This window comes from Salvelinus fontinalis, chromosome 26, assembly GCF_029448725.1.
Source record: "Salvelinus fontinalis isolate EN_2023a chromosome 26, ASM2944872v1, whole genome shotgun sequence".
Lineage (NCBI taxonomy): Eukaryota > Metazoa > Chordata > Actinopteri > Salmoniformes > Salmonidae > Salvelinus > Salvelinus fontinalis.
The window spans coordinates 26,254,148-26,280,432 of NC_074690.1; the positions used below are offsets into that span (position 1 = coordinate 26,254,148).

The 26,285-nt window shown below is 44.7% G+C and overlaps 1 protein-coding gene across 11 annotated transcripts in view; it reads left to right on the forward strand.

The window, feature by feature from the left end:
* Positions 1-26,285, forward strand: part of LOC129824015 (astrotactin-1-like) — a 268,685-nt gene that overhangs the window by 227,969 nt on the left and 14,431 nt on the right. For all 11 annotated transcript variants that reach the window (XM_055883272.1, XM_055883276.1, XM_055883273.1 and 8 more), the window contains 3 exons: positions 244-377; positions 512-663; positions 24,690-24,825. In XM_055883272.1, coding sequence (XP_055739247.1) covers positions 244-377; positions 512-663; positions 24,690-24,825 — 422 coding nt within the window. The remainder of the gene's footprint in view (positions 1-243; positions 378-511; positions 664-24,689; positions 24,826-26,285) is intronic.

Sequence of the window (26,285 nt, forward strand, 5' to 3'; positions counted from 1 at the left end):
ACTGTGATTAAAGAAATGTTTTTAAGATACTAAATGATTTCATCACTTTCTACCTGGTTTTAGTCATTTAAGTATTTTTTTATTAAAGAAAAACTGACACATTCAAAACCTCCAATCCACCAGTTGAGAATCGCTAAACTAGAGGAAGACTGCATGACCCCCTAGAGGGGCAGATGATATTGATGCCAAGGCTCAGGTTGTGTGTGATATTGACAGTGTTTGCTCCATCCTATCTCTTTGCAGGCACTGCAGGAGGCCATGATGAGCATGCTGTGGTGTTCTGGGAAAGGTGACGTCATCGATGACTGGTGCCGTTGCGACTCGAATGCATTCGGGACAGACGGCCTGCCAACATGTGCCCCTCTCCCCCAGCCTAGGTGACGTCACTCAAAACAATCAGTTTACACAACTTTATAAACACAAATAAGATTGTATGTATTGATATCTAAAGATGAGCTTGTCTTGTCATGATTTGTGGAGTTAGGTGTCACTCTCTTCATTTCTCTACCAGGCTCAGGTTGTCCCACTCCTATGAGCCCAGCAGTTCATTGGTCATCATGGAATGGAATCACACTGAGCCACTAATTGGGGTGCGGATTGTTGATTACCTCATCAGCCAGGAGAAGGTGACAGAGAGGACAGACCACTCCAAAGTGGAGACAGGTACATCCCTTGAGGAATTATGGTATTTATGTTAATTTCATACATTATGCCCATGTTTAAATACACAAACAGCTGTGTATGGTTACTTAATGTAGTGGCAAGAAAAGGCAACTTCAAACTATATGTTACCACAGCAAATGCTAGATGCTTAGAATGATTTAAATTTTTCCTGTTGTAGTTTTGCATGTAACCACAAGATGGTGATCAATGGTAATAGTAGTGTGGCCTGCGTTCACTTAGAGCACCTGAACGTTGTTAAGCTTGAAATAGGTTGCTTTTCTGACAAACATATGATGAGAAAAATGATTGACCAATGAAACTGATGAGTCTGACATACTGAAAATGACCTATGAAGTACAAATCACTCAACACTATAACTTTTAGTTTTTAGTGTTTTTAAATCCTTATGGAATGATTGGTGGATTGATTGATTGCTTCAAAGCACACACCTTAAATGTCAAACTTGGGTGGTGGAATGGAGGTATGCAGACAGTACAGATCTGGGACCACCTAGGAGAAAGGGAAAGATATCTGGAAGGAACGTTGTCGGGAGGAGTGGTTCTGATTTAAGCATTCAGTCTCCTGTCAGATTAAACCCCCCGAAAAAGAATGTGGTGAATAACCTTCAGATGAACGTACTAGAACTCCAGTGATCCTCTCTGGGCCTCTTCTCTCTGGAAATGCTCTCCATTTTATCTCACAGATCCAGGCTTGTTTTATCCCGGCATCTAATGTGATACACATACTGTTGCCTAATGCTCAAGGCCATACTGTGTACTATGGAATTGTTCATAACGTAATATGATCGAAATCTATAGCTACAATTTTAACATATGCGTTTTGTTAGGCGAAAATGCCTTATGTTGCGCTATGAAATTGTTCATAATGTAATATGATCGAATCCTATAGCTACACTTCTAACATATGCATTTTGTTAGAAGAAAAACTCTTATGTTGTTCACTGTCTCTATAGTTTTATTTGTATAATAAAATATTGGACTTGAATATAAGTCCATAATATATTATGGCATCAATATGGTATCATCTAGCTTTTCTTGATGCTAACAGGTTTCATTTAGTATTAATTAAAAGTGACATTGATTGCATGGAGCCACCAGCCAAAACAGAACAAATCCATCAAGATGTGCAGATGGGAATGTTTTCTTTCTATCGATTGAAACATTTGTCAGTGTTAGATTTTTGATGAATTATCTGATTAGCTTTGCACCTGCTGCATATCCCAAGTTATCCAGGTGATGCAACGCCACAGTGACACATTTCAACAAAACGTATTAACGTTTCACGTAATGTGTCTTTACACAGATCCTCTTGTTTGATTGGCTATATGGCCCTCAGGCTTTGGAATCATTCATCCATGTCCAAAGGGGATATTTCCTTTCCTTTTTCCCATCTGTCCAGTTTGTTTAGAAGTTGTTTATGGCTTCCCCTCTCTCCAGGCTATACTGCCCATCCCAAACCCCAACTTCAAACATGTTGTGGCCACAAAAAAATCAAAAGAACAATGTTATATCAAGTCCAAATGTGGGATTGTGAAAAAGTGATCGATGAGGAGGTGCTTTTGTAAGGGCTAAGACTTACTGGAAGGGAAACCAGTTTTTTTGTCTTTCTGTGGACTTAAGCCCTTCATCTCTGTTAGGCCTGGATTTGAATGAAACTCAAAACAGCTTCTTTGCGGTGTTTACTGGAAAGATCTGATTCCATGGAATGTAAAAAGAGATGACTACAGAATCTTACCCCTCTTTTTGTAGACTCACATTTTTCCATTTTTCAAAAGAGAACCCAGACAACCGTTTTCTTCATTTACACAAAACGATGGGGTGTTCCTCACGTTGTACTGTACAGTGGTCACTTTCACTCCCCCATAGCCTCGGATTACATTACCCTATATTATAGCTAGATACATATAATATATCATAGCTAATGACTGTAGTCTGGCCCTCTTGACAGGGGCTGGTTGTGTGCTAATCTCACACATAATGGGATTCAGGCACACAACTTGACATCATACCCCTCTCCCAGATGTTGAAGCTGACTAAATCGGAAGTCTGCTTTCAGTCATCACAACTGGGCCAGACTCCATGTGAAAACAAACAGCCGGCCCAGCCAGGCTGATGTCACTGCTTTGATCACCCAATAACGACAGGGTTTACTCAGGGGTCAGTGGGACATGACATCCAATCCGTAAACGGATTACGTGCACCCATGTGCTGCTTTGGGCGGAGTGCCAAACTTCCTCCCCAGCAGGACAAGAGAGCCCCTGAAAGGGATGCATGCCCGTGGTGGAAGGCAAGGTTTCATACCCAAGGAATGTTTCCATGAGCACTTTGTCGGCTGTTGAGCTCACCTCATATGTTGGGCAAGGTCAGGTGCGAGGGCAGGTGCATTACGGAAGCTGGCACGGGATCTAGGTGGCCTCATAGACCCACACATACGCAGAGAGCAAAAGTCCAGCTGTGAGTAGCGTAGACACTGGCCCCTCACTTGGGCAGGGACAAACTCTGACAGAGTTCATGAGAAGTCAAGGGGCTGAGGTCTTTATTGAAGTACACAGTGTTATCCCTGCCATCCAGGACCTTTATTTCAGGCGTTGTCAGAGGAAGGCCCAAAATATTGCCAAATACTCCAGCCACCCAAGCTATAGACTGTTCACTCTGCTACCGTCCGGCAAACGGTACCGTCTCTCGGACCAACAGGCTCCGAGACAGCATTACCCCCAAGCCATAAGACTGCTAAATAGTAAAATAATGGTACCGAAACTATCTGCACTGACTCTATCTTGCACTGACCCCACGCACACTCACTAGACTAAATATACACACTATTTATACACTCTCACAAAGACTACATTGACACTCCCACATAAAACCCACACACATACACACTTTCACACTCATAATTTGCTGCTTCTACTCTGTTCTCTATTTTACTCATATTATGATCTAATCCGATCTAGTCACCTTACCCTGCCTTTATGTACACATCTACCACAAATACCTTGTACCCCTGCAGATTGATTTGGTACTGGTACTCCCCGTATATAGCAACATTTTTGTATATTGTATTTTATTCCTCTTGTTACTATTTGACTTTTATTATTATTATTATTTTTAAACTACATCATTGGGAAGGGCTCATAAGAAAGCATTTCACAGTAAAGTCTACACCAGTTGTTTCCGGCGCATGTGACAAATAAAATTTGATTTGATTTGACATATAATCTATATGTTTAACTTGTGAAAATGACGTGTGTCTGCTTTTTGGTTCATTGAAACTCTTCTCTTACGGTCCACTATTGCAACCTATGTTGTGGCTCCAGAACAGATAAAGAGTAACAGCTTTCATTTTGTTTATTTGAGTTTAGTCATGATGATCTACTTCTTTGGAGATTTACAGCGAAATGACAATCACAACATACAACTAACATTGATGAGGTGAGAGATGTCAAACATAGCAATGCCACAAAAACAACCCTTAAGCTCATAACCACTTTCAGGCCGAGCTCTGACAAGTGGCAACAGCGCACTCTATTCCCAGACAAATATTTACTTTACAAATGAAGTTGAAAGTCAGTGGTCCAGAAGGGATATTAGGAGAGCCAAGAGACAAAGGCGTCCTCACAACAGAGCGGGGAGTTGGACCGCACCATCAAAACCTCCATGTGTTATATGCAAACAAAAGTCATGAGCAAAACACACAGATGTCAGTCCCGCCATGCTACCATGTGGTAAATGGTTCAGACTGCTTTAGACCGCTGTTGAAGCAACTCAGAAACAGAATTAATGCAAGTGTGGTGTGGCTCTATGCATGGCGGGAATTGTTTGAGCCAGAGGAAATACAATTATTTCTAACTGTTCACAGAACTCTTAAGGATTGAAAGATTTGTCATAAACATATGTTTAAAATTGATTGGTGATAATGTGATTCTTATTTATGATCTACTGTATGACATTAGTAAAGTACTCTTTAGACAGATGAGAAGACCAATACATATTCAGTTCACAATCCGGGACCAAAAACAGATCAACCAATTTGAGCAGATTGTATAAGGTGTTTGCCCCCCATCAGTCTCCTCTCGACCATGTTCACTTTTACGTAAAGTGAGACCCTAAAACATTATGCATTAGGCTATGTTATACATTGTCTTTAATCAGATAGCAACTGGGTTTCATCTAACACTCATGTTATGCGCTCCAACAGTGTCATTGCCCTTTTTAAATCTTTTTCACATCATATTTGGGGTTTGGCAGTTTCAGATTCAGCTTTGGAACACATGCAAGTTCAAATTCTATCAGCTTCAGTTCAATGTTGAAATATTTTGCAGGATTTCAAGAACAGGCAATTTATCACATCTCTAAGGCCATAATCGAAGGCAATACAGTATAAATTGTAAGCGGTAAGCGGTTCTATGACGTAAATGGCAGAGGCAGTGTTCTTATCAAAGGCTTTTTTGTGAGAAAGTCTACGCAGATTGAAATGTTCTTCCTCCCTCTATCCAAGCAACTTCACTTTTAAAAATGACACCACCTCACCCCTACTTCAATTAGAGCTTTATTTCCTCTGTTTCTCTGAAAAAGACAATACGTTCCATGTGGGAGATCAAGTCTGTTAATCATTTTTAGCCAGGAAGTGCCAAGAAGCAATGCTCTACAAACTGTTGTTGTCCATCTCTTGCCTTTTGTTAATCAAAGTAGACAACAAGAGCCAGATGTTATTTGTTGAGTCTTTACGGAGCTGCCAAGTCTGCTGGTATCTAGCAGTTGCTGTTTTAATAGAACTGGTAAAATTCCCAGCGTTTTGGACATGGGGGAACTTATGTGATGGATTAGGGAATTTTCAGGTTTAATTGTTTACCTGTTTATTAAACAAAAGAGTCTCTGTTTGTGTGTGTTCAGGCCCTAGGTCTTTCTTTCACTCCCCGTCTTTCCCTTTAAATCACTCACTTATTTTTCTCTCTTTTATGAAAAAATTGCGGACAGTGACGCGTTCAGAATCTGCATCTTAGCAAAATCAATGTCTATGTTCATGTAGCGACGATTGAGACTTGAGTTGGAGATTAAATGTGACACTTTAGTACAGAATCCAAGTGGATTCACGTGGGAAACATTGTTAAAATGCTCCAGGACCAGACTACTGATATCTAATGTGCCAAAGTAAACTCTCTCTCGTGTTGCTTCTTCATCGTCATCTAGCCTATCTGTTCATGGGATGCACCTTTTGTCACAATATTGTTTTGAACATTTGTTTTAGGACTGACGCCTGACTGAGCATTCTACTCAATGCAAACTAATTGCCCCTTGGGGGTTAATAAAGTTGTATTGTATTGTCAATTGATGCTGATGAAGATTTCATCAAAAGTGCATTACAGTGGCTTGGAAATACAATTGCATTTCTAAAGGAGGCAGATAATAGTAGAAAACCCTTTTGTCATCATTGTGATGTCGCCAGAATGACTTTAGGTGCAGTATAACGTTAGCTAGTTAGTTAAGATTGAGGGGAGACCAGTGGATTTTAGCTGGCTAATGTTAGCATTGATAGCTATTTTTGACTAACTTTGCCAGCTAATGACAACATTGCCATCTGTCTAAAGTAAATTTGACTGCATAAAAATAATGGCAAAATTGTTTCCTACAAAATATTTTCTTACTTCAGCAATGTCATCGTATTTCCAGGCCACTAATGAAACAGTCCTTAACCCCCATTCAGAATGACTGGCCATCAGTCAACTTTTGGGCACTACTATAGCAGAGAGCGACTTGAGAACGTTCATAACAATGGCATGATGCTACCGAGTGACGGAGGTGCAACCCAGGAATTCCCTTGTCAGACTCGGATTAGTCACTACTCCTCAGTAGCTCTTTCCCATTATAATACATTGTTTGATAAATAAATAAATGTGTTGAATGGGTATGAAAGCAACTACACATGTATTCCCTTATGCAAAATATGGCAGGTTGGCATGGTCCTGGTCCATCTATAACTTTCTTATGCAAATGTCTCAAATCACATATGTTAGTAAAATATATTTTTCCAGGAATATCACTCTACATGCTATCTGACTCTGTCTCTCTACAAGATATCATGGGCTAGTCAGAATCTATTGTCAGCCTCAGCTGATGTGAGAGGGATAAATGCACTTTGGTTTCCTCTGAATTCATCGAAAATCACACAATACTTGGTGATTTGTATAGAAGCCTCGCATGTGACTAGATCGAGTTGCATGTGAACCTCTGGTTAAAGCAATTCAAAATAAAATTGCGAGAGGATTATTTCATACCGCTTAGGATTCTTACATTTCGACCAGTTGACAAGATAATGAGGCCTTGGACAATGACAGCACAGTGGACTCATCGTTAGCTCATTATTTTGAGCATGTTCCCACACAGCTTAGCATAGACAGCACAACGCTGATCATTAGCCACTCGCAATGGATTTGAACTTAGTTGAGTTATTTTAGATTATCCATACCCTCATGTATCCCTCTGAATATGTAATACACACCTGCAGTACATTGTGCTTTATAGTGTCTTTCCAACTACTAGGATACTTTTAAAGATAGACACAAAGGTACAGAACCATGATGTTTGTGTTATGCTGATGAAGGAGGACCCAAAAGCGACGTAATAGAAACAGAGTCTTTATTCCAGTTTTAAACAAACAATGATTCTCCTGGATATTATCAAAGGTAAATCCAAAACAGGAAACTGAAAACCTCTCGTCAGTAGAGAGGAACGACTGGAGACGCGACCACAGACTGCAGGTCGCTTCAGGAAGGCACAGACCGTAGCTGACATAGACACCTGCTCACACGCAGCATCTGACAAAGGCAAAAACACGACAGGGCGGAACAAGGACACAGAGCAGCAAACCTCAAACAAGAATCCGACAAAGACAGAAGCGGAAAACAGAGGGAGAAATAGGGACTCTAATCAGAGGGCAAAATAGGGGACAGGTGTGAAAGAGTAAATGAGGTCGTTAGGAGAATGAGAAACAGCTGGGAGCAGGAACGGAACGATAGAGAGAGAGAGCGGGAGAGGGAGAGAGGGAGGAGGAGAGAGAGGGATAGAAAGAGGGACAGAACCTAATAAGACCAGCAGAGGGAAGCACAGGGACAAGACAAGAAGATCAAAGACAAAACATGACAGTACCCCCCCACTCACCGAGCGCCTCCTGGCGCACTCGAGGAGGAACCCTGGCGGCAACGAAGGAAATCATCAATCAACGAACGGTCCAGCACGTCCCGAGATGGAACCCAACTCCTCTCCTCAGGACCGTAACCCTCCCAATCCACTAAGTACTGGTGACCACGTCCCCGAGAACGCATGTCCATGATCTTCCGTACCTTGTAAATAGGTGCGCCCTCGACAAGGACGGGAGGGGGGGAGGGAAGACGAACGGGAGCGCGAAGAAAAGGCTTGACACAAGAGACATGGAAGACAGGGTGGACGCGACGAAGATGTCGCGGAAGAAGCAGTCGCACAGCGACAGGATTGACGACCTGAGAGACACGGAACGGACCAATGAACCGCGGAGTCAACTTGCGAGAAGCTGTCGTAAGGGGAAGGTTACGAGTGGAAAGCCACACTCTCTGACCGCGACAATACCTAGGACTCTTAATCCTACGTTTATTGGCGGCTCTCACAGTCTGCGCCCTGTAACGGCAAAGTGCAGACCTGACCCTCCTCCAAGTGCGCTCACAACGTTGGACAAAAGCCTGAGCGGAGGGAACGCTGGACTCGGCGAGCTGGGACGAGAACAGAGGAGGCTGGTAACCAAGACTACTCTGAAACGGAGATAGCCCGGTAGCAGACGAAGGAAGCGAGTTGTGAGCGTACTCAGCCCAGGGGAGCTGTTCTGCCCAAGACGCAGGGTTTCGAAACGAAAGGCTGCGTAAAATGCGACCAATCGACTGATTGGCCCTTTCTGCTTGACCGTTAGACTGGGGATGAAACCCGGAAGAGAGACTGACGGAAGCACCAATCAAACGACAGAACTCCCTCCAAAACTGTGACGTGAATTGCGGACCTCTGTCTGAAACGGCGTCTAACGGAAGGCCATGAATTCTGAACACATTCTCAATGATGATTTGTGCCGTCTCCTTAGCGGAAGGAAGCTTAGCGAGGGGAATGAAATGTGCCGCCTTAGAGAACCTATCGATAACCGTAAGAATCACAGTCTTCCCCGCAGACGAAGGCAGACCGGTAATAAAGTCTAAGGCGATGTGAGACCATGGTCGAGAAGGAATGGGAAGCGGTCTGAGACGACCGGCAGGAGGAGAGTTACCTGACTTAGTCTGCGCGCAGTCCGAACAAGCAGCCACGAAACGGCGCGTGTCCCGCTCCTGAGTAGGCCACCAAAACCGCTGGCGAATAGAAGCAAGCGTACCCCGAACACCGGGGTGGCCAGCTAACTTGGCAGAATGAGCCCACTGAAGAACAGCCAGACGAGTAGAGACAGGAACAAACAGAAGGTTACTAGGACAAGCGCGCGGCGACGCAGTGTGAGTGAGTGCTTGCTTTACCTGTCTCTCAATTCCCCAGACAGTCAACCCGACAACACGCCCTTCAGGGAGAATCCCCTCGGGGTCGGTAGAAACCACAGAAGAACTAAAGAGACGGGATAAGGCATCAGGCTTGGTGTTCTTATTTCCCGGGCGATAGGAAATCACGAACTCGAAACGAGCGAAAAACAACGCCCAACGAGCTTGACGTGCATTAAGTCGTTTGGCAGAACGGATGTACTCAAGGTTCTTATGGTCAGTCCAAACGACAAAAGGAACGGTCGCCCCCTCCAACCAATGTCGCCATTCGCCTATGGCTAAGCGGATAGCGAGCAGTTCGCGGTTACCCACATCATAGTTGCGTTCCGATGGCGACAGGCGATGAGAAAAGTAAGCGCAAGGATGAACCTTATCGTCAGACTGGAAGCGCTGGGACAGAATGGCTCCCACGCCCACCTCTGAAGCGTCAACCTCGACAATGAATTGTTTAGTAACGTCAGGAGTAACAAGGATAGGGGCGGATGTAAAACGCTTCTTGAGGAGATCAAAAGCTCCCTGGGCGGAACCGGACCACTTAAAGCAAGTCTTGACAGAAGTCAGAACTGTGAGAGGGGCAGCCACTTGACCGAAATTACGAATGAAACGCCGATAGAAATTAGCGAAACCGAGAAAGCGCTGCAACTCGACACGTGACTTAGGAACGGGCCAATCGCTGACAGCCTGGACCTTAGCGGGATCCATCTGAATGCCTTCAGCGGAAATAACAGAACCGAGAAAAGTGACAGAGGAGACATGAAAGGCGCACTTCTCAGCCTTCACGTAGAGACAATTCTCTAAAAGGCGCTGGAGTACACGTCGAACGTGCTGAACATGAATCTCGAGTGACGGTGAAAAAATCAGGATATCGTCAAGGTAAACGAAAACAAAGATGTTCAGCATGTCTCTCAGTACATCATTAACTAATGCCTGAAAGACAGCTGGAGCATTAGAGAGACCGAACGGCAGAACCCGGTATTCAAAATGCCCTAACGGAGTGTTAAACGCCGTTTTCCACTCGTCCCCCTCTCTGATGCGTACGAGATGGTAAGCGTTACGAAGGTCCAACTTAGTAAAGAACCTGGCTCCCTGCAGCATCTCGAAGGCTGACGACATAAGGGGAAGCGGATAACGATTCTTAACCGTTATGTCATTCAGCCCTCGATAATCCACGCAGGGGCGCAGAGTACCGTCCTTCTTCTTAACAAAGAAAAACCCCGCTCCGGCGGGAGAGGAAGAAGGCACCACGGTACCGGCGTCGAGAGAAACAGACAGATAATCCTCGAGAGCCTTACGTTCGGGAGCCGACAGAGAGTATAGTCTACCCCGAGGCGGAGTGGTCCCCGGAAGGAGATCAATACAACAATCATACGACCGGTGAGGAGGAAGAGAGTTGGCTCTGGACCGACTGAAGACCGTGCGTAGATCATGATATTCCTCCGGCACTCCTGTCAAATCACCAGGTTCCTCCTGAGTAGAGGGGACAGAAGAAACAGGAGGTATAGCAGACATTAAACACTTCACATGACAAGAAACATTCCAGGATAGGATAGAATTACTAGACCAATTAATAGAAGGATTATGACATACTAGCCAGGGATGACCCAAAACAACAGGTGTAAAAGGTGAACGAAAAATCAAAAAGGAAATGGTCTCACTGTGGTTACCAGATACTGTGAGGGTTAAAGGTAGTGTCTCACATCTGATACTGGGGAGAGAACTACCATCTAAGGCGAACATGGGCGTGGGCCTCCCTAACTGTCTGAGAGGAATGTCATGTTTCCGAGCCCATGCTTCGTCCATAAAACAACCCTCAGCCCCAGAGTCTATCAAGGCACTGCAGGAAGCAGCCGAACCAGTCCAGCGTAGATGGACCGACAAGGTAGTACAGGATCTTGATGGAGAGACCTGAGTAGTAGCGCTCACCAGTAGCCCTCCGCTTACTGATGAGCTCTGGCTTTTACTGGACATGACATGACAAAATGTCCAGCAGAACCGCAATAGAGACAAAGGCGGTTGGTGATTCTCCGTTCCCTCTCCTTAGTCGAGATGCGAATACCTCCCAGCTGCATGGGCTCAGTCTCTGAGCCGATGGGAGAAGATGGTTGAGATGCGGAGAGGGGAAACACCGTTAACGCGAGCTCTCTTCCACGAGCTCGGTGACGAAGATCTACCCGTCGTTCTATGCGGATGGCGAGTGCAATCAAAGAGTCCACGCTGGAAGGAACCTCCCGGGAGAGAATCTCATCCTTAACCTCAGCGTGAAGTCCCTCCAGAAAACGAGCGAGCAACGCCGGCTCGTTCCAGTCACTGGATGCAGCAAGAGTGCGAAACTCTATAGAGTAATCCGTTATGCATCGATCACCTTGACATAGGGAAGCCAGGACCCTGGAAGCCTCCTTCCCAAAAACAGAACGATCAAAAACGCGTATCATCTCCTCCTTAAAGTTCTGATAAACGTTAGAACACTCAGCCCTTGCCTCCCAGATAGCTGTGCCCCACTCCCGAGCCCGACCAGTAAGGAGCGATATGACGTAAGCGATCCGAGCTCTCTCTCCTGAGTATGTGTTGGGCTGGAGAGAGAACACAATATCACACTGGGTGAGAAAGGAGCGACACTCAGTGGGCTGCCCAGAGTAACAAGGTGGGTTATTAACCCTAGGTTCCGGAGACTTGGAAGACCAGGAAGTAGCTGGTGGCACGAGACGAAGACTCTGAAACTGTCCTGAGAGATCGGAGACATGAGCGGCCAGGGTCTCAACGGCATGACGAGCAGCAGACAATTCCTGCTCGTGTCTGCCGAGCATTGCTCCCTGGATCTCGATGGAAGTCTTGCGAGAATCCGTAGTCGCTGGGTCCATTCTTGGTCGGATTCTTCTGTTATGCTGATGAAGGAGGACCCAAAAGCGACGTAATAGAAACAGAGTCTTTATTCCAGTTTTAAACAAACAATGATTCTCCTGGATATTATCAAAGGTAAATCCAAAACAGGAAACTGAAAACCTCTCGTCAGTAGAGAGGAACGACTGGAGACGCGACCACAGACTGCAGGTCGCTTCAGGAAGGCACAGACCGTAGCTGACATAGACACCTGCTCACACGCAGCATCTGACAAAGGCAAAAACACGACAGGGCGGAACAAGGACACAGAGCAGCAAACCTCAAACAAGAATCCGACAAAGACAGAAGCGGAAAACAGAGGGAGAAATAGGGACTCTAATCAGAGGGCAAAATAGGGGACAGGTGTGAAAGAGTAAATGAGGTCGTTAGGAGAATGAGAAACAGCTGGGAGCAGGAACGGAACGATAGAGAGAGAGAGCGGGAGAGGGAGAGAGGGAGGAGGAGAGAGAGGGATAGAAAGAGGGACAGAACCTAATAAGACCAGCAGAGGGAAGCACAGGGACAAGACAAGAAGATCAAAGACAAAACATGACAGTTTGAGGCAGCTATTCCTTTAAAGCTGCAAAATATGTCCCTTTTTGGGCGACCTGACCAAATTCACATAGAAATATGATTTATAGATCTGTCATTGCCATTGAAAGCAGGTCTAAGAAGCAGTAGATCGGTTCTATGTGCACTGTTTATATGCTTCCCGTTCTTAAGTTTAGTTTTTGCATCTTTTACTTTCAATTTTGTACACTAGCTTCAGACAACTGAAAATACAATATTTTTGGTTATGGAAAATATATTTCACAGCGGTTTAGATGGTACAATGATTCTCTACACTATACTTGCTTATTTCGTCACAAAAACTGAAGTTAGGCCAACTATTAGAATTTTTGCAAACAGGAAATGCCGGAGCAATTTCTGCATAGTGAATCTTTAAAGACAAACGTTCAGATAATTAGTAGGAAAACCTTTTGTCATCATTGTGATGTCGCCAGATTGACTTCAGATGCAGTATAACATTCACTAGCTTGCTAAGATTGAGGGGAGACCACCAGATTTTAGCTAGCTAACATCAGCATTGCTATTTTTGACAAACTTTGCTAAATAATGACACATTGTCATCTGTCTAAAGTAAATTGAATACATACAAATGATTGTCATTCAGCTGTGGTTGTTTACATTAGCATTATCTGATTGCTCAGAGAAACCACTGTTCCAAAAGGTTTTAAGTGAATTATGGGTTGACTCAGCTTCTGAGGTTTTGCAGTCAGTTTTGCAGAATTCGTCCCTCTAGCCAATATAATTTACTTCAATAGTTAATCGGACAGGTGCTGAAGATGGCTGAGCGTTCTTCACATCGGGTCCCTAATTACGACAGGATTCCCCATATGGACCATCTAGACAAGAGAAGAGTGTGAGAGAAGGCATGGAAAATTATCAATCAAGCAATCACTCCCAGTATGGTGGACTTAATTAATTACGATCATTGGAAATAGAGCTCGACAGCTTATAGTCCTAAAAAACTAAAATGAGTTACCTCTGGTTCGTTCAGCCATTCCTATGGGGGAAATTAATGGGGACAGAATGGGGTTTTGGGATAAACACCGAAAATAAGGTCTTGAGGTTAACACAGGCTTAGGAGAGTTTATACATTTTGTTCCATGAGAGAATATCGTTAACATGACCTTTTATGAATTAAGCCTTTATGTGCTTGTTTTGATATAAATTCACAAAAAAAGTAACGTTAGCTGACGAGGATCATATCATAGAACAAAATGTATAAGATGTTTATCACAGACCTTATTTTCGTTGTTTATCCATAAACCCTCCCAAAAAAACAGTCATTTCCCCATAGGCTTTGGCCAACGGAGTTAGTGCCTACAAAAATACCCCATTACTATTGCTCTCTATGGCAACAGTGATGGTTATTTCAATCACTGGATCATGTCAATGGAGGGTTATCTGCAGGGGATGATCCTGGAGAGTGAAAAAGAAATGCAACTGCCCTGGTCCTAAAGTATGTCACAGAAATATTTTGTTAACACCACAAGATTTTGGTTGATCCCACTATCCCAGTTCTCTTACAACGAGAAATATGATTAAGCTCAGATTCTGGACCATGATGAATAGAGGATTATGGGAGTCTTGTTGTGTAGCATTTTTTGGGCAGAATGTTAGATTTATAAAGAGATGGTGCATGTAAAACACTATTTTGAAGGATAACTTTAGAAGGATCATAACTTGGCATTGCTAAGCAGTGAATAGCCTGATATGAAGTAATAGATCACTTTTGATAGCTATTACGAGCAATCCAAGTGGTATGAGAAAGTACCTGTCAGGACTAAAGCCATATCTATTTATTTTTGCTGTCTGTCAAAAATCAGGAAGCCAATAGCGCTTTTCAATTCTGATGTCCATAAAAGGGCTGCACACAATGTTGTACAGTTGCATGTTGTGTGTAGGCAGGCCTATGTAATTCGATTAAGATAGCATGAATGTTTTAACCCTTTCCTGCAGTCAATGACCAAAAGCATCCTCTTTGGCCTCATGGGTAAAAATCCCCAAATCCGCAATATCTGAACCTTTGTGTATTTCATTTTGCTAAATGGACAATCACATTATTATTACATAGCCATGTGAATATGTAATGTAATGCTTGTAATGCCTCTTATTCTGCAATTACTGCGTCCAAAATACCCCAGTCGACTGCAGTTACTGCACTTTTACTGCTGTTTCAAAACCGTGTGAGACTGTTGACTGTATTAGCCGTCTACCAAATCAAAACAGTTGTCTTTTCCAACAACTTCCATTTTAACACTGAATGATTTAAAGTGTTTATTTCAGGTTGAATATCGAACAACCCTGGTCCTTCACACAGTTCATTGGCGGACTGGCAAACACAACAGCTGCTAGCTGCATTTCTTTCATTTTTTATTTGTTTGCTTCATTTCTCATTGGCTGGCTAGCAAGATCACCAATTCAATATTTAAAAACATGTCTACATAACTTATACATTCCCGAGTTCACAAATTGTTTATTTGTTCATCTAAACAACTGATGGTGAGAAGCTAATTTTAGCTAGTTAGCAAGCAAACACTGATACATCATCTTACTTTGTGAACATTCCCTTCTGTTGTATTGGCCTACTGCTTTCGGCAACTGTGCGTCTTTGTCAAAACATTTTATAGTTATCAAACTTATCGGTGGCACATTTGCCATCTACCCGCCAAATATGTCCGGCAGCTTTTTGGGGGGTGCAAGAATACAACGTTTTAGTGTGTCAAAAAAATAAATAAATGAAAGTCTGCTTTAAATGCCAGAATGTCCTACTGCATTCTTCTCTTCATCTAGTGTGAATTTGCTGCACACTATACAGTAGATAGGTTAGCTGACAATGTCACGAAAATGATGCACGTGATTCAATGGGGCAGAAGTCCATGTGTTGTTGTGATTCTGGATTGCCAGATAGCTAGCAACAATGACAAGAAGCTGTCATGTGGGGAATCGTAGGTGGCTTGTTTCAGTTATTTTTATCTTGTTCTTGATATCATGTCTTGTTTTGACTGATGTCATGTCTCTGCTAATATGGCCAAAATTCTCTAACTAGCTAACCAACAACTGTAACAATGTATTTGAGAGACAACAAATCGCTAATAGTGCAAATGCATTTATATTTTCAATGAACATTTGAGACGAAATGTAGTTTACAGGCTGTCAACCATCTAAGCCAACCCCATCTGTTTTGCCACATCGTTGCACATGTGTCAGTTTTGTTGCTAAACAATGAACCAATCTATCGAGGAGAAAACATTTATTTTCAGACCTACCTTTGTTGGACAACAGCTGAACATCAGATACGGGGACAGGCTGTACCAAAATGAACAAATGGCAGGGAACAACCTTCTTGTCAGTTTGGATAAGCCTTGAATGTTGATATTTGTTGCTCACAGCATACATTTCTACTAAACAGTATGTTCTAAATCATATGTAGTATGGTTAGTACATTTAGTTATATGAAGTACCCTAAGCTAGAAAGATTTTTAACTAAACAAATAGATCCAGCTCACATAAAATATCTGCAGTACATTGCCAAAATATATATGTATTCTCCATTTGACCATATCTGAAAAATGTCATGGCTACAATGTCAACAATCAGGTCTGTGTATAGCCATATTTTATTATTTTAGTCAATTGTTGTATCTTTTTGAGAGACAACCCTTCAGAGGAAGCATCAAAAGTAGTTTTAGAGTGGTTTTATATCTCAAAGTATATGACAGATGGTTATCTACAGTATGTTGTCATGAAGTGAAAATTTAAACAAATATGGACTCTTACTGTATTCTTAATCCCATTAAAGAATAGAAACGTTTTACATTTGTTTTCTTAGAACAAAACAGCATCCAACCCTCTAACCACTAGGCAGGTAGTCTAGTGGTTAGAGCGTTGGGCCAGTAACCGAAAGGTTGCTGGATAGAATCCCTGTCTTTCTGCCCCTGAACAAGGTAGTTAACCCACTGTTCCCCTGTAGGCCATCACTGAAAATAAAAATGTGTTCTTAACTGACTTGCCTAGTTAAATAAAGGTTAAAAAAAGAAAAAATATGCGAGTACAACTTAAGCGCAACGTAATGTATTTCCACCATCCCTTCCCAATGGGCTCTAAACAGTACTTTCTTTACGCTAGACAGATATTCCAATTCTAGCAATTAATATGCTAAGTGGTACAATCCTTCACAATGTCACTTTTCATTTCCATCTTTCTGCGTTTAAAACCACGCTCCTTTGTAGGTCTCTGTGCAAGTGAAATATTTCTCAGTGACAGCGGTCTTTTTTCTGTGATGTTTTCACTGTTACCTGACCCAATGTTTTTACCAGTTGGTGACCCATATGGGTTGAGCAGGATTCAGGGAGGTCATACAGGATGACCACCTCAGAGAGTATCTTTCCCAGTGAGCTGAAATGCATAGCCCGTAGCAAATGCCCTTTGACACATGCAACCCAGCTGGAAAAACACCTTTCCTGCCACTCCTTAATGAGAACAAGCATGGTACAGTGCATTTGGAAAGTATTCACACCCCTTAACTTTTTCCATATTTTGTTTGTTACAGCCTTTTTCTAAAATGTATTAAATTCGATTTTTTTTCCTCATCAATCACAATCACAAAGCAAAAACAGGCTTTTAGAAATATTTGTAAATGTACACTGGTCAAAAGTTTTAGAGTTTAAATTATTATTTTTTTTCACTATTTTCTACATTTTAGAATAATAGTGAAGAGATCAAAACTATGAAATAAAACATATGGAATCATGTAGTAACCACAAAAGTGTATTTTATATTTGAGATTCTTCAAATAGCCACCCTTTGCCTTGATGACAGCTTTGCACACTCTTGGCATTCTCTCAACCAGCTTCACCTGGAAAGCTTTTTCAACAGTCTTGAAGGAGTTCCCACATATGCTGAGCACTTGTTGGCTGCTTTTCCTTCACTCTGTGGTCCAACCTATCCCAAACCATCTCAATTTGGTCGGGTCGTCTTATGCAGCACTCCATTACTCTCCTTCTTGGTAAAATAGCCCTTACACAGCCCGGAGGTGTGTTTTGGGTCATTGTCCTGTTGAAAAACAAATGATAGTCCCACTAAGCCCAAACCAGATGGGATGGCATATCATTGCAGAATGCTGTGGTAGCCATGCTGGTTAAGTGTGCCTTGAATTCTAAATCAATCACCAGCAAAGAACCATCACACCTCCTCCTCCATACTTTACAGTGGGAAATCCACATGCGGAGATAATCCGTTCACCCACGCCGCGTCTCACAAAGACACAGCGGTTCGAACCAAAAATCTCAATTTTGGACTCCAGAACAAAGGACACATGTCCACCGGTCTAATGTCAATTGCTCGTGTTTCTTGGCCCAAGCAAGTCTTTTCTTATTATTGGTGTCCTTTAGTAGTGGTTGCTTTGCAGCAATTCGACCATGAAGGACTAATTCATGCAGTCCCCTCTGAACAGTGGCTGAGGTGTGTTTATTACTTGAACTCTGTGAAGTATTTATTTGGGCTGCAATTTCTGAGGCTGGTAACTCGAATGAACTTATCCTCTGCAGCAGAGGTAACTCTGGGTCTTCCTTTCCTGTGGCGGTCCTCATGGGAGCCAGTTTCATCTGTCTCAAATGCATTAAGAAGGAATGAAATTCCACAAATTAACTTTTAAGGCACACCTGTTAATTGAAATGGATTCTAGGTGACTACCTAATGAAGCTGGTTAAGAGAATGCCAAAAGTGTGCAAAGCTCAAGGTCATCAAGGCAAAGGGTGGCTATTTGAAGAATCTCAAATATATTTTGATTTGTTTAACACTTTTTTGGTTACTACATGATTCCATATGTGTTATTTCATAGTTTTGATGTCTTCACTATGATTCTACAATGTAGAAAATAGTACAAATAAAGAAAAACCCTTGAATGTGTAGGTGTTCTAAAACTTTTGACCGTAAGTGTATAAAAAAACTGCAATATGTGTAACGACTGTCTTTCGGTGAGTTAGTAGACCAAGGCGCAGCGGGTGATGAATACATAATACTTTATTGTAAGACGAAGACAGACACAAAATACACTTGACTAAATATACAAAATAACAAAACGAACTAGACAGACCTAAACTACGAACTTACATGAAACGAAGAACACATGAACAGGAACGACCGAAAGAACGAGACGAGACAGTACCGTGTGGTGCAACGAACACAGACACAGCGACAATCACCCACAAACAAACAGTGAGAACAACCTACCTTAATATGACTCTCAATTAGAGGAAAATGCAAAACACCTGCCTCTAATTAAGAGCCATACCAGGCAACCCAAAACCAACATAGAAACAGAAAACATAGACTGCCCACCCAAAACTCACGCCCAGACCATCACACACATACAAAACAACAGAAAACAGGTCAGGAACGTGACAGAACCCCCCCCCTCAAGGTGCGAACGCCGGGCGCACCAGCACAAAGTCCAGGGGAGGGTCTGGGTGGGCATCTGACCACGGTGGTGGCTCAGGCTCCGGACGCTGTCCCCACACCACCATAGTCACTCCCCGCTTCTGTATCCCCTCCCAATGACCACCCTCCAACTAAAACCACCTAAATGAAGGGGCAGCACCGGGATAAGGGGCAGCACCGGGATAAGGGGCAGCACCGGGATAAGGGGCAGCACCGGGATAAGGGGCAGCACCGGGATAAGGGGCGGCAGGTCCGGGCTGGGGGACTCTGGCAGGTCCGGGCTGGGGGACTCTGGCAGGTCCGGGCTGGGGGACTCTGGCAGGTCCGGGCTGGGGGACTCTGGCAGGTCCGGGCTGGGGGACTCTGGCAGGTCCGGGCTGGGGGACTCTGGCAGGTCCGGGCTGGGGGACTCTGGCAGGTCCGGGCTGGGGGACTCTGGCAGGTCCGGGCTGGGGGACTCTGGCAGGTCCGGGCTGGGGGACTCTGGCAGGTCCGGGCTGGGGGACTCTGGCAGGTCCGGGCTGAGTGACTCTGGCAGGTCCGGGCTGAGTGACTCTGGCAGGTCCGGGCTGGGGGACTCTGGCAGGTCCGGGCTGGGTGGCTCTGGCAGGTCCGGGCTGGGTGGCAGCTCCTGACTGTAGGGCAGCTCCTGACTGTAGGGCAGCTCATGACTGTAGGGCAGCTCATGACTGTAGGGCAGCTCATGACTGTAAGGCAGCTCATGACTGTAGGGCAGCTCATGACTGTAGGGCAGCTCATGACTGTAGGGCAGCTCATGACTGTAGGGCAGCTCATGACTGTAGGGCAGCTCATGACTGTAGGGCAGCTTCTGACTGTAGGGCAGCTCCTGACTGGCTGGCGGCTCTGGCAGCTCCTGACTGGCTGGCGGCTCTGGCAGCTCCTGACTGGCTGGCGGCTCTGGCGGCTCCTGACTGACGGACGGCTCTAGCGGCTCCTGACTGACGGACGGCTCTAATGGCTCGGGACAGACGGGCGGCTCAGAAGGCGCTGGGCAGACGGACGGCTCAGAAGGCGCTGGGCAGACGGACGGCTCAGAAGGCGCTGGGCAGACGGACGGCTCAGAAGGCGCTGGGCAGACGGACGGCTCAGAAGGCGCTGGGCAGACGGACGGCTCAGAAGGCGCTGGGCAGACGGACGGCTCAGAAGGCGCTGGGCAGACGGATGGCTCAGAAGGCGCTGGGCAGACGGATGGCTCAGAAGGCGCTGGGCAGACGGATGGCTCAGAAGGCGCTGGGCAGACAGGCAGTGCAGAAGGCGTTGGGCAGACGGCCGACTCTGCCCTGCCGAGGCGCACAGTAGGCCTGGTGCGTGGTGCCGGAACTGGAGGTACCGGGATGACGGCACGCACTTCAAGGCTAGTGCGGGGAGCAGGGACAGGGCACACTGACCTCTCGAAGCGCACTATAGGCCTGGTGCGTGGTACCGGAACTGGAGGTACCGGGCTGAGGGCACGCACCTCAGGGCGAGTGCGGGGAGAAGGAACAGTGCGTACAGGGCTCTGGAGACGCACAGATGGCTTAGTGCGTGGTGCCGGAACTGGAGCCACTGGGCTGGAGACACGCACCATCGGGAGAGTGCGTGGAGGAGGAACAGGGCTCTGGAGACGCACAGGTGGCTTAGTGCGTGGTGCCGGAACTGGTGGTACTGGGCTGGGGCGAGGAGGTAGCGCCGGAAATACCGGACCGTGCAGGCGTACTGGCTCCCTTGAGCACCGAGCCTGCCCAACCTTACCTGGTTGAATGCTCCCCGTCGCCCGACCAGTGCGGGGAGGTGGAATAACCCGCACCGGGCTATGTAGGCGAACCGGGGACACCATGCGTAAGGCTGGTGCCATGTAAGCCGGCCCAAGGAGACGTACTGGTGGCCAGATATGTAGGGCCGGCTTCATGACATTTGGCTCAATGCCCAATCTAGCCCTACCAGTGCGGGGAGGTGGAATAACCCGCACTGGGCTATGCACTCGTACAGGAGACACCGTGCGCTCTACTGCATAACACGGTGTCTGCCCGTACTCCCGCTCTCCACGGTTAGCCTGGGAAGTGGGCGCAGGTCTCCTACCTGCCCTCGGCCCACTACCTCTTAGCCCCCCCCCAAGAAATTTTTGGGTAGTACTCACAGGCTTTTCGGGCTTCCGTGCTAGACACGTCCCCTCATAATGCCGGTTCCTCTCTCCGGTCTCCTCCGCTCTCCGAGCTGCCTCCAGCTGTTCCCATGGGCGGTGATTCACCTCCACTTTAGCCCATGGTCCCTTTCCTTCCATGATCTCCTCCCAAGACCATAAATCCTGCTTCGTGCGCTGTCGTTGCTGTCCATTAACCCGCTGCTTGATCTGGGTTTGGTGGGTGATTCTGTAACGACTGTCTTTCGGTGAGTTAGTAGACCAAGGCGCAGCGGGTGATGAATACATAATACTTTATTGTAAGACGAAGACAGACACGAAATACACTTGACTAAATATACAAAATAACAAAACGAACTAGACAGACCTAAACTACGAACTTACATGAAACGAGGAACACATGAACAGGAACGACCGAAAGAACGAGACGAGACAGTACCGTGTGGTGCAACGAACACAGACACAGCGACAATCACCCACAAACAAACAGTGAGAACAACCTACCTTAATATGACTCTCAATTAGAGGAAAATGCAAAACACCTGCCTCTAATTAAGAGCCATACCAGGCAACCCAAAACCAACATAGAAACAGAAAACATAGATTGCCCACCCAAAACTCACGCCCTGACCATCACACACATACAAAACAACAGAAAACAGGTCAGGAACGTGACAATATGACATTTGCTTAAGTATCCAGACCATTTACTCAGTACTTTGTTGAAGCACCTCTGGCAGCGATTACAGCCTCAAGGCTTCTTGGGTATGACCCTACAAGCTTGGCCCATCTTTATTTGGGGAGTTTCTCCCATTCATCTCTGCAGATCCTTTTAAGCTCTGTCAGTTTTGATGGGGAGTGTCTCTGTACAACTATTTTCAGGTCTCTCCAGAGATGTTTGATCGGGTTCAAGTTTGGGCTCTCAGGGCCACTCAAGGACATTCAGAGAATTGTCCCGAAGCCACTCCTGCACTGTCTTGGCTGTGTGCTTAGGGTCGTTGTCCTGTTGGAAAGTGGACCTTCACCCCAGTCTGAGGTCCTGAGCGCTCTGGAGTAGGTTTCATCAAGGATCTCTCTGTACTTTGCTCCGTTCATCTTTCCCTCGAACCTGACTAGTCTCACAGTCCCTGCCGCTGAAAAACATCCCCACAGCATGATGCTGCCACCACCATGCTTCACCGTAGGGATGGTGCCAGGTTTCCTCCAGATGTGACGCTTGGCATTCAGGCCAAAAAGTTCAATCTTGGTTTCATCAGACCAGAGAATCTTGTTTCCCATGGTCTGAGAGTCCTTTAGGTGTCTTTTGGTGAACTCCAAACGGCCTGTCATGTGCCTTTTACTCAGTGCTGTAAAGTACTTAAGTAAAAATACTTTAAAGTACTACTTAAGTAGTCTTTTTGGGTATCTGCACTTTACTTTACTATTGATATTTTTGACATCTGTTACTTTTACTTCATTACATTCCTGAAGAAAATAATGTACTTTTTACTCCATACATTGTCCCTGACAACCAAAAGTACTTGTTACATTTTGAATGCTTAGCAGGACAGGAAAATTAAAGCACTTATCAAGAGAACACGTGGTCATCCTTACTGCTCTGGCCTGGCGGACTCACTAAACACAAATGCATCTTTTGTAAATAATGTCTGAGTGTTGGGGTATGCCCCTGGCTATCGACACATTTTAAAAACAAGAAAATGGTGCTGTCTGCTTTGCGTAATATAAGCGTAATATATTTTAATGATTTATACATTTACTTTTGATACATAAGTATATTTTAGAAATTACAATTACTTTTGGTACATAAGTATATTTAAAACCAAATACTTTTAGACTTTTACTCAAGTAGTATTTTACTGGCTGACTTTCACTTTTACTTGAGTAACTTTCTATTAAGGTATCTATACTTTTACTCAAGTATGACTTTTTCCACCACTGCTTTTACTGAGGAGGGGCTTCCATCTGGCCACTCTACCATAAAGGCCTGATTGGTGGAGTGCTCCGAAGATGGTTGTCCTCCTTGAAGGTTCTCCCAACTTCAAAAGGGGACTCTGGAGCTCTTTCAGAGTGACCATTGAGTTCTTGGTCACCTCCCTTACCAAGCCCCTTCTCCCGCGATTGCTCCGTTTGGCCAGGCGGCCAGCTCTACGAAGAGTCTTGGTGGTTTCAAACTTCTTCCATTTAAGAATTATAGAGGCCAATGTGTTCTTGTGGACCTTCAATGCTGATGAACTGTTTTGGTACCCTTCCCCAGATCTGTGCCTCGACATAATCCTGCTCTACGGACAATTCCTTCGACGTCATGGCTTGGTTTTTGCTCTGACATGCACTTTCAACTGTCGGACCTTATATAGACAGGTGTGAGCCTTTCCAAATCATGTCAAATCAATTGAATTTACCACAGGTGGACTCCACTCAAGTTGTAGAAACATCTCAAGGATGAACAATGGAAACAGGATGCACCTGAGTTCAATTTTGTGTCTCATCGCAAAGGGTCCTAATACTTGTTTTTAAATTGTTATTATGATTTTTTTCACACTTTTTTCTCCACAATTTTTCATGGTATCCAATTGGTTACATTCTAGTTACAGTCTTGTCTATTCGCTGCAACTCCCGTACGGACTCGGGAGAGGCAAAGGTCGAGAGCCATGCGTCCTCCGAAACACAGCCCAACCGCACTGCTTCTTTGACACAATGCACATCCAACCCGGAAGCCAGCCGGACCAATGTGTCAGAGGAAACACCGTACACCTGTGCGACCGTGTCAGCGTGTACTGCACCCGGCCCCTCACAGGAGTCGCTAGTGCACGATGGGACAAGGACATACCTGCCGGCCAAACCCTCGCCATAACCTGGACGACAATGGGCCAATTGTGCGCCGCCCCATGGTTCTCCCGGTCGCGGCCATTTGCGACAGAGCCTGGGACTCTAACCCAGAATCTATAGTGGCACAGCTAGCACTGCGGTGCAGTGTCTTATACCACTGCACCACTCGGGAGGCCCCAGTTTTTTTTTTTTTAAACCTGTTTGCACTTTGTCATCATGGGGTATTGTGTGTAGATTGATGAGGAAAAAAATATTTAATCCATTTTAGAATACAGCTGTAACGTAACAATATTTTGAAAAAGTGAAGTTGTCTGAATACCCTCCGAATGCACTGTATATTATTTGAGCTCACAGAGTAGTGTTTCTGTGAAGACGTTGTGTTGGCGGCTGACAGTACGCATACATGTTCCTAATGTGCCCCAAACTGAAAATGTAAAAGCCTTAGATATTAGCCTATGGATTTGAAGAATTACAAAGTACTATACGAAAACGTTGTCTAGTCTCCTTCAAGAACTGTTGCTATGAATTACTATTTGTGATGTTTGCAGGTTCAAATATCCTCTCTAGTCAACACATGATAACACTGATTATTTGATGAATTGGATTTCCTCCCGTACAGAGACGATGTTGAGCTTTGTGGATGACATCCTGTCTGGGGCCAAGTCTCCGTGTGTGATGCTTGGGGATATCCCTGACCTCTTGACCTCCTCCGTGAGCATGATCATTCGCTGCCTGGAGCCAGACACCAGTTACATGTAAGTTGCTGTAGCATTATCAATGGATGCTTATCTCTTGTGGGGTTTCTTTTCAAAACGCTATATATCAATTTTCAGAAATGTCGGTAAATTAGCTTTTATTGTTTTACAGTTGAAACAACAACAATGTAGGCACCCCGCCTCTGTTTTGATCAAAAGCTGAGGGATGGGCCTGTAGAAATGTAGCCACTCTCAGATTAATAGACAGAGATATGAATGAAAGGACTGGCCATCCATGATATTACATGTATTGTTTTAACCATGTTTTGAGGCCATTCAGTATTTCTTTACATTTGCAATATTTACAAACATTGGAGAAAAACAAGCTTATATTGTGGGATCTCATGGGGTATATGAAAAGATAAACAAGGTGCATGACTCCACCTTACAGTATATAAACTTAAATTGGGTGCTGGATCCTCCGTATATAATCAAAAGAACAGATATAGGACGGCACTCTGGTAAATAATCTTAAATTGAAATATTTTTGTGACAGTTGAACTAAGCTTATGAAGAATTTATAAGTTGTATTCAGACCCCTTGACTCTTTACGCATTTTGTTACGTAACAGCCTTATTCTAAAATGTATAAAATATTTTTTTCCCGCATCAACCGACACACAATACTCCATAATGACAAAGCGAAACAGGTTTTTATGAATTTTTTTCACATTTATATAATTTTTGAAACAGAAATATCACATTTATATAAGTATTCAGACCCTTTGCTATGAGACGCGAAATTGAGCTCAGGTGCATCCTGTTTCCGTTGATCATCCTTGAGATGTTTCTACAATTTGATTGGAGTCCACCTGTGATATTTTCAATTGATTGGACATGATTTGGAAAAGCACACACCTGTCTATATAAGGTCCCACAGTTGACAGTGCACGTCAGAGAGAAAACCAAGCCATGAGGTCGAAAGAATTGTCCGTTGAGCTCCGAGACAGGATTGTGTCGAGGCCCAGATCTGGGGAAGGGTACCAAAACATTTCATCAACATTGAAGGTCCACAAGAACACAATGGCCTCCATCATTCTTAAATGGAAGAAGTTTGGAAACACCAAGACTCTTCCTAGAGTTGGCCGCTTGGCCAAATTGAGCAATCGGGGGAGAATGGCCTTGGTCAGGGAGGTGACCAAGAACTCGATGGTCACTCTGACAGAACTCTAGAGTTCCTCTGTGTAGATGGGAGAACCTTCCAGAAGGACAACCATCTCTGCAGCACTCCAACAATCAGGCCTTTATGATAGAGTGCCCAGACAGAAGCCACTCCTCAGTAAAAGGCACATGGCAGCCCGCTTGGAGCTTGCCAAAAGGCACCTAAAGGACTCTCAGACCATGAGAAACAAGATTCTCTGGTCTGATGAAACCAAGATTCAACTATTTGGACTGAATGCCAAGCGTCACGTCTGGACGAACCCTGGCACCACTCCTACAGTGAAAAAAACGATTTAATAA